Genomic DNA, 9634 nt, shown 5'->3' with positions numbered 1-9634 from the left:
GCACTGTGGAGCCCAATTCCATTCCTGGTCCCCGGTGGGGGGACTAAGACCCTGAGTCCCACAGGCTGCACAGTGCCGCCAAGCAGAGGAGAAAAAATAGAGAGAAGGAATCTGAGTCTTAAATATGAGCCAAGCAAGAAGAGGGGCTCTCATCTGTTACTGATGCAAACATGAGTATCTGTGGTGTCTGTGTATCTGTATGTCTGCCTTTGTTTTGAACTGTATCTCTTTAATGTCTCTGTGTCTTCAATCCTGCCATACTTCCGAAATGAGCATCCTTCTTTACTGAAAATATTGAGGCTCCCTAATTTACAATTTTATTCATATGGAATTTCAGGGGATCTCAATTGGCTAAACAATCTTAACAAAGAAGAACAAAGCAGGAAGATGGACACTTCCCAATTTCAAACATTATTACAAAGCTACAGTAATTAAAACGTGGTACTGCCATAAGAATAGATACATAGATCAATGGAATCAAATTGAGAATACAGAAACGATGCCATACATCACCAAGCAATTGATTTTCAACAATGGTGCCAAAAACTATTATATGTAGGGAAAATAAACTTTTCGACAAATAATGCTGGGACAGCTGGATATCTACATGGAGAAGAATGAAGCTGGACCCTGTCTCATAACATATACAAAAATTAATTCAAAATCAAAGACCTAAATGTAAAGCTAAAACTATAAAACTTTTAGAAGGAAAGTTAGATGTAAGCTTCATAGTCATGGACTAGGCAATAGTTTCTTAGCTATAACACCAAAATCATAAGCAACAAAAGAAAAAAATTGATAAACTGGATTTCATCAAAATTAAAAACCTGTGCATCAAAGGATGCTGTGAGTTAAATGAAAGACCACCCACTGAATGGAGAGAATATTTGGAATCATACTTGTGATGAGGATCACACAAGAAGAACTCAACAACAAAATTACAAACAACCCAATTTTTTTTAAATGGGCAAAGGATTTAAATAAACGTTCCTCCAAAGCAGCTGTACAAATGGCCAATAAGCACATGAAAAGATACTCAACATCACTAGTCATTAGGAAAATGCAAATCAAAACCACAATGAAATATCATTTCACCCACTAGGATGGCTAGAATTTAAAAATCAAACAGGGAAAAAAGATAATACGAAATGTTAGCAAGGATGTGGATAAACTGGAACCCATTTATACATTGCTACTAGGAGTGTAAAACAGTAACTGGTACAGCTGCTGTGGAAAAAAGTTAGACAGTCCCTTCACAGGTTAAACAACGTTACCATGTGCCCCAGTACCTTCACTCCCAGGTATCTACCAAAGAGACCAGAAAGTATGTGTTCACACAGAAATTCGCACATGAATGTTCATGGCACCATTTTTCATAATAGCCCCAAAGTGGAAACAACCCAAATGTCCACAGCCTCTAAAATGAATAAATAAAATGTGGTATAGCCATACAATGAAATAACACTCAGTCATAAAAGGAATGAAGTGCATGATGCTAAGGGAAAGATGCCAGGCACGAAAGACCACACACTGCATGGGTCCATTTGTAGGTAAAGCCCACCCTAAGAAAATCTGTAGAGACAGAACATAGATTAGTGATTGCTTATGTCTGAACGGGTATGGGGATTTGGGGATAAAAGCTAAGTATTTTAGAGTTTCTTTTTGAGTTGATGAAATGTTCTTAAACTGTTGGTATTATGGATACACAGCTCTGTGACTATACTAAAAGTCATTGAATTGTATACTTCAAATGGGTGAATTATATGGTATGTAACCTACATCTCAATAATGCTATTTAAAAAGGGACACCATCAAGGAGAAATTCAGAATTATGCCAGTTGCTTTTTTCTTGGCTGGGCTCTGGTTATAACTAAATACCAGATTCTTTATGAAACACTGTGTAGCAGAAAGAAAACATTATTATTTTGATAGCTGTTGCCAGAGTGTCTTTGGGGAACCAGATGTCTTTCCTTCGGAATAAACCTTCCTAATTTACTGGAGGATCCTTTGAGATTCCATTTGCAAACCTGGAAACCGCTCTTTGTTGAGAATTTGAGGGCAAGGAAGAGCTGAGAAAGGAGATGTTTCTGCAAAAAGGTGGAAGGCTGGAAAGCTTTTGGACCGAAATGACTGAGAGACTCAATAAAAAAGCAGCCTGATACTCAGCATTAGATTACCTACTGAATCATACTGTGATATAAATGTTCCTTACTATTAGCCCTGAATCAGCAGTAATGATTTCTGTGTTATATTGAGGACTATGAATTTTAAAAAGTAGTCATAGTAATCTTCCAAAAGAGTGTAGCCAAGTGTTTGAATACATCAAATCTACATAAAGGACCCTGGGTTATATATGAGTGAAAAGCCAGGGTTTCTTAATAAGACCTATGCTGCGGGACTGGGCGCATTTTTGGTTACAGGACTTCGAAGGTGGGGGAGCAGAGGACGTGGACAGCTGGAAAGAGGAGGAGACCCATTGAGACAGGAAAGAGGATTGTCCTCAGCAACAGGAATGCCAGCTCGGTGGTCAGGATTTATTGTGCAGGACAGGGAAAGGTGCTGTTTTATGGAGGCTTCTGCTGGCCAACTCTGGAAACAAGCCTGTGAAAGCTGTGATGCTGACACCGGGGAATTCTGGTGAGAAGGCACGACAGGACTCTCCAAGGAAAAGCTTCGGACACCAGGTCTCACCCCCCACCCCACCATGGCTCTTGGATTCGCAGCCACAGCCTTTAATTTGCCATGGAGCTACACCCCCACTCACTGGATGTCTGGACCAAGAGCTGATCACGGGGTTTCCTTCACAGGGGAGCCAGGTGTCTTCATAACTCTGCAGAAGCTGAGACTTTTTCTAAGTGGGAAGAGACCTAAACGGAAGGGCAGGAGGTAAAATGCCTGAGTACTCTGGCCCTGATTCATTGGAAGGAACCATCCAGCTGTTGGGTGGTCAGGACACATTTGCTGAGAACCTGCTTTTCTACTTTATAGCTTATGGGGGCGTTGTGCTCCCCAGAGGGTGAGGGACCCACCCTGGGGGACCTTCAGGATCCATACATCAGGGGCGGGCAGAAAGAGGGACCTCAGAGCCCCTCTCGCCTGCTTCTCCGGGCCGTTCTCTTATTTCCACCACTGGGAAGTTATCCGTGGGTGCCTTGCATCTTTTGGCACTCTGTGAAGTTGGGGAGTAATTAGAAGAGGGGGATTTGTGCCTCCAGATCCTCCACCATCTCCCCAGGCCCAGGAGGACAAGCTCCAAAAGCGTGAACAAGAGACAGAGCCCCGTGACCCCAAACATGGTCTTCAAGAAGATGCTCTTCTCAGAGGGGCGAGAGAGGTAACAGTTGGTACTGCCAAGGCAGGGCTCTAGACGACACACAAAGGAGCTGGGCATCCTGAACCCATACAGGTGGTACTGCCCCCCCAAGGCTGCCCCCTCAAGGGCCAGTCGCACCCCGAGCTGTGCCACGTAGGCCCAGAGCAGCCTGGAGCTGCCAGCCCTCGAGGCCTCTCCGCCCTTCTCCCCTTGGCTCAGCGTCTCTTCTTCCGTCTTCACCTTTTCCGATGCCTCCCAGTGCCAGATGACGTGATACAGAATGAAACCCATGTAGAGGGCGCTGGGCACAGCCACCAGCGTGACCTGGAAGGCCCAGAAGCGCAGCGGGGAGAGGGGGTGGAAGGCATCGTAGCACACGGCCTTGCAGCCCGCCTGCTGAGTGTGACACACGAACTCGCTCTGCTCCTCGCCGCCGCCGAAGACCCCCGTCCCGCCGGCGGCCAGCAGCACCAGGCGGAGCCCCAGGAGCGCGGGAAGCAGGAGGCGGCCCACGGGGGTGGGGTGCCGGCTTTCCTCCGCTGCCACCCGCCTCAGGAAGCTGCCGCACATCCTGTTAGGAAGCAGAGGACAGCGGTGAGCCTCGGTGCGCTGCGCGCCGGGCCCCAGGAGAAGCGCCGGGCCGCTCTTCACTCCCGATCCAAGGATGGGTAGGGCAGGCTTGCTTGCTCCTCCCCGAGAACCTGGTTGATCAGATACCACGACCTGACTGTACCTCTTTGTAGTTATGGAGTCATCTCTCTAAAATACTAATTGTGAATGAGTGTGGCTGTGACTTTCTTTTCTTGCCCCTTCCAGTGCTGCTGGGAATTCTGGTGAGAAGGCATGACAGGACTCCAAGGAAAAGCTTCGGAGGCCAGTACCCCCCCATCCACCCACTCACCACGGCTCTTAAATTTGCAACCACAGCCTTTAATTTGCCATGGAGATAAGCCCCCACTCACTGGATGTCTGGACCAAGAGCTGATCACAGGGTTTCCTTCACAGGGGAGCCAGGTATCCATAATTCTGCAGAAGCTGAGACTTTCTAAGTGGGAAGAGACCTAAATGGAAGGGCTGGATGGGAGGGAGCAGAGACAGGCTCTGCTCTCCACCTGCAGGGAGAGCAGAGCCTGTCTTTGTCTTTCTCTTTCCCTCCCTTCCTCTCTCGCTTCCCAAAGGCTGAATAGTCAGAGTCCTCTGAAAACCGCTGCCTCCCCAGACCCCGGTGCTCACAGGCTGCCTGTCTGGCCTCTGCTCCCCTCACAGTGGGGAGACTGAGAAGAGGTTAGGTCAGGGGGGGTCAGTGGGGGTCCAGTGAACAGAGCGAGTGTTGAGGCTTGTCTGGTCTGATGTTCCAAGCAGCTTAGGAAAGAACACTTGGAAGAAGACCCAGCAGAATCTACTAGTTAAATGTCACGGGGTTTGGGCCAAAGCCAGAGCTGACTGGACAAAATTCGAAAACTCGACCCTGCTTTGTCATTGCTCTTTGGGCTTGTATTTCCCTCGTGGTGAGACGTGACTGGAGTCGAGGACAGGCTGCAGAACTCCTTCACTTCTCGGGACAGAATGCCATCACACCGTGAGGCCAGTTTGCCACTTTTCATCTCCTCTCAGCAGCCCTCAACATCCAACTGCTCTTCTAACTCTCCTCCATCAGCCCAAACGCTCACACACCTGGTTCCCCTGACTTACAGAAGAGAAAATAGAGACTATAATGTGAAACCCTGCAGCTACTTCTTTTATCTTCACAGTCACATCCTGATGTAGCATCTTCGAGAAACAAGTGTCTTTCCACTTGTCCAAGGCAACCCTCCCTTTCAAATCTATGTCCCTGGGGCACTCCTTCCAGCTACTTTGAGGATTTGACCCCCAAATTACCTTTCCTGTAATTCCGACCATCCTTGTTTCCTCTCCGACATTGAACTGGCTTCAGTTTCTTCCAGTTAAGTCTAATATTAGTAACCTGAATTTCTAAGTTAATATGGCAGCAAGTGCAACATGCCTAATTGCTCTCTTATCAGCTATTATAATACCCAGGGAGATGCACAAAACAATCTTAAATGATTATTAGTGTTATAAAGTATAGATAAGAACGGGCCATATGCCAGAACTTAGGGAGAATGGTCACTTCTGTGCAATCAAAAGAGATATTGAGATGCCTCCAAGAGACAGTTCTGAGGGCTTCAATTGACCAAAGAATTATGTCACCATCCACCAACTGTGTGAAGCCATATTTTGAGCCACTCAGAATCCGAGTTTGAACCTCTGCCTGCCCCCTCAGTCCCTCTCTTCCTTCTTTGTCACAGACTGTGAAAACTCCAAGCGTATCAGGCTGCTGAAAATTCTTTTCAGTAAAATTGGGTTAAAATTTTAAAAGAAATTTATTCCAGTCTCTAGAAAGATGCAAAACTGGTCCCATGACTAAAGATGGCAGATTGAAGATAAAAGGTTATCCCCTCTCATCCCTAACACTCCTCGAAAATGAGAGTAAATGGATCTTTATGAGTGCACCCACTACAAAGAGAGCAGAAGAGCATCGGAATGATCCCTGAAGGCAATAGAAAAGGTTCTGGAGAAAACTCAGTCAGCATGCTAGAAAGCACACTGGATAATTCTTTCAGAATTCAAAGGAAGAAGATGAATAAAAATAATAAAAGGTAAATAGATATGGATCAAAAGCAACAGTTAGAACTGGACATGGAACAACAGACTGGTTCCAAATAGGAAAAGGAGTACGTCAAGGCTGTATATTGTCACCCTGCTTATTTAACTTATATGCAGAGTACATCATGAGAAACGCTGGGCTGGAGGAAGCACAAGCTGGAATCAAGATTGCCGGGAGAAATATCAATAACCTCAGATATGCAGATGACACCACCCTTATGGCAGAAAGTGAAGAGGAACTAAAAAGCCTCTTGATGAAAGTGAAAGAGGAGAGTGAAAAAGTTGGCTTAAAGCTTAACATTCAGAAAACAAAGATCATGGCATCCGGTGCCATCATTTCATGGCAGATAGATGGGGAAACAGTGGAAAGAGTGGCTGACTTTATTTTTCTGGGCTCCAAAATCACTGCAGATGGTGACTGCAGCCATGAAATTAAAAGATGCTTACTCCTTGGAAGGAAAGTTATGACCAACCTAGACAGCATATTAAAAAGCAGAGACATTACTTTGCCAACAAAGGTCCGTCTAGTCAAGGCTATGGTTTTTCCAGTGGTCGTGTATGGATGTGAAAGTTGGACTGAAAAAAAGCTGAGTGCCGAAGAATTGATGCTTTTGAACTGTGGTGTTGGAGAAGACTGTTGAGAGTCCCTTGGACTGCAAGGAGATCCATCCAGTCCATCCTAAAGGAGATCAGTCCTGGGTGTTCATTGGAAGGACTGATGTTGAAGCTGAAACTCCAATACTTTGGCCACTTGATGCGAAGAGCTGACTCATTGGAAAAGACCCTGATGCTGGGAAAGATTGAGGGCAGGAGGAGAAGGGGACGACAGAGGATGAGATGGTTGGATGGCATCATCGACTCGATGGACATGGGTTTGGGTGGACTCCGGGAATTGGTGATGGACAGGGAGGTCTGGTGTGCTGCAGTTCATGGGGTCGCAAAGAGTTGGACATGACTGAGCAACTGAACTGAAAATCTGTTTATAATTTGGAAATCAAGACAACAATAAAGTCGCTAGATGTATTAGATGGGAAAGCTTAGCGAAAGCTTTCCTTAGAAAGGAGTGATTTTTCCATAAATGTTTCAGTTTTGTTTGGTGACTGAGGTCCACAGCGAACCAAAAGAGAGGTCAAGTTTCAAGGCTGGTCCTGGGTTTCTCAGCCTCAGCACTGTTGACATTTGGGGCCTGTGTCTTTAGTGTGGGGCCTGTCAGAGGAGAGCTGGCCCATGAGCTGTAAGACCTTTAGCAGCGCCCCTGGCCTCTGTCCACTAGATGCCAGCAGTGCACACAACCCCCACAACGGTCTCCAATCAATGCTAAGCGTCCCCTGGGGCGCAGATCGCTCCAGGCTGAGAACCGCTGCTTTCGGGTAGCACTGATCCATCACCTGTCCACTCTTGGCTTCAGGTACCAGCTCGTAAAGCAAGACATCTGTACCAGAGCATCTCCAAGGGCTTTTGCAGGGCAGATCATCGGCCCATTTCCAGGTCGGTCGTACACCCTCCCGTGATGATGCCTCCAGCCCCGCCACTGCTGAGTTCAAAGGGTCCCAGCACTTGTGGGGGTGGGCAGCACTGAGCTCTGAGGGTTTCTGCCTCAGCTCTCCCGTCAAGTCACCAGACTAAATGCTAATTTAGTAAACTCTCACCCTCATCTCATTTCAAAGTGCAGCTCCAAACACACATCTCCCCAGCAGACCTGGGATTTAACAGAGAGCGGAGAAGGCAATGGCACCCCACTCCAGTACTCTTGCCTGGAAAATCCCAAGGACGGGGAAGCCTGGTGGGCTGCAGTCCGTGGGGTCGCGAAGAGTCGGACACAACTGAGTGATTTCACTTTCACTTTTCACTTTCATGCATTGGAGAAGGAAATGGCAACCCACTCCAGCGTTTTTGCCTGGAGAATCCCAGGGACGGGGGAGCCTGGTAGGCTGCCATCTATGGGGTTGCACAGAGTCGGACACGACTAAAGCGACTTAGCAGCAGCAGCAGCAGGCCCAGCATGTTCCAAGTGTCAGGAGTTTGAGTGGTTTCCAGAAGCCCTGTCTCTGTTCTTCTCTCTTGCCCATGCCCACCCCAGACCTGTAGCCAAACACCCAGATGTTCTCTGGGAGGCTCTCAGAACTGAGCTGAGGTCTCCAGGTTTCCCCACAGAGGGAGAGAACAGGAAAAAGCAGGACAAGAGGACTTGCTTGAGAACCCCTGGTTTGGAGCACCCTTCCGTGTCCTTTACGCCACGGCTGTTACCACCAGCACAGGGCTTATTCCACACACATTCCAGGGCCTAGAGTGTGTAGGCAGTAAATATCCTGCCCCATCTTCCCAAGTCTGCAGACCAGGGGAAGTTTCTGATAAACTAAAGCCCAAATATAGCCACCCCTCCTCCCCTGCTTTCCTGGGACCCCCTGCTTTCCCCATCTATTCCAGCCATCCCCTGCCCACCCTTCTCGTTCTCTGAGACCCTCTCCCTCCTCCCAGAAACATATCTTTGCCCACAGTGGGTCAGAGACCCCAGGCCAAACTATGGGACCCAGAGAGCTGAGAGCTCAGCATTGTTGAGAAAGCTCGAGAGACCTCTCTGTTTCTGGAAGGGGAGAAATAGTTGGCAAATCAATTTATTCAAGAGGGGGTTGGCAGGACCTAAACTCTGTCAAGATATTAGAAGCAGTTCCTATGAGTTCAAGAATTGGGAGAACGAGGAAAGCCCAGAGTTGGAGGAGATTTTCAAATATATAAACATATTTTTTTAATTCCATCATGATTTTGTTAAGAATTTTTCTGAGCATCTCTTTTTTGGGGGGGAGAAAAATTCCAGGATTCCATAGGTGGCAGAAGCCACCTCTGGAGAGAGTTAAGACTCAACATGGCCATGAAGGAAGGGTGTCCACTGAGGCCAGTGCTGGGCCCAGCCCCTGCCTCCAGCTCACCCCACCTGGCCTTGAAAGCATTCTAAATCTTTTGCTAAAGGGTGGTTAAGGGTGCAGCGGCCCTGGCATCCCCAGGTGTGCAGAACCGCAGGCCATATCCCAGGCTTAGTGAGTCAAGACTGAATGTTAATGTTACCCCATCGTGGGCGGTGGGCGTGAGCATTAGAATTGCAACTGAGCAGCCCAGAGCCCGGGGTGGCCCCCTCCGCTACCCCAGGCCCTGGGCCGGGCCAGCCCAGCCTTGAGCTGCCCCAGCACTCACCTGGCAGCTTCGAGCCAAAGCACCCGCAGCAGAGGAAAGAGGCAGACAGAAAAGTCCTCAGGCCGGAGCCTGCAGGGTCCTCGCTCTCCCCCAGGCCCTGCCTCCCTCCACCACCCACTCCTTCCCCCACCCCTTGTCATTCCTGGCAGCCTTATGCAGGGTCAAAGAAATGCAGCCAGAGAGGCAGGCAGCCCAGCTGCTAAAGAATGGACTCCGGAGAACAACCGTCTGTTGTCGAGGGTCAGGGGTACATCATCTACATGAACTGAAATGGGGAGAGCATCCGAAAGGAGGCAGAGGCTTTGGCGTCTTTTCAGTGTGGGGGCTGGCAGGCAACAACAGAGAGCATTCCCTACAGTTGTCTTGGCTGGGAGAAATAACGCGGGCCTCCCCCATAGCCCGATGGGCGTCTGCCTGCTCCTTGTCCTCTCAGCAGCTCAGGGAGCCCAAACCCTGGGAGAATTCCAA

The 9634-nt window shown here is 48.3% G+C and overlaps 1 protein-coding gene across 1 annotated transcript; it reads right to left on the bottom strand.

Moving 5' to 3' along the window:
- Window positions 1-2520: 2520 nt before the first annotated feature.
- Window positions 2521-9207, bottom strand: GJC3 (gap junction protein gamma 3). The gene is made up of 2 exons (NM_001083493.1): window positions 9167-9207; window positions 2521-3884 (listed from the first exon to the last, which is right to left on the bottom strand). The coding sequence occupies exon 2, from the start codon at window positions 3881-3883 to the stop codon at window positions 3056-3058; it is 828 nt and encodes a 275-aa protein (NP_001076962.1). The 5' UTR covers window position 3884; window positions 9167-9207; the 3' UTR covers window positions 2521-3055.
- Between the last annotated feature and the right edge of the window lie 427 nt (window positions 9208-9634).

This window comes from Bos taurus, chromosome 25 (assembly GCF_002263795.3).
Source record: "Bos taurus isolate L1 Dominette 01449 registration number 42190680 breed Hereford chromosome 25, ARS-UCD2.0, whole genome shotgun sequence".
Taxonomy (NCBI): Eukaryota; Metazoa; Chordata; class Mammalia; order Artiodactyla; family Bovidae; genus Bos; species Bos taurus.
Note: the sequence above shows the minus strand (reverse complement) of the source record. Positions and strands in the feature narration are given on the sequence as shown.

Excerpts from the sequence above, each read along its gene's own strand:
- GJC3 (NM_001083493.1), bottom strand. The coding sequence starts at position 3,883 with ATGTGCGGCAGCTTCCTGAGGCGGGTGGCAGCGGAGGAAAGCCGGCAC.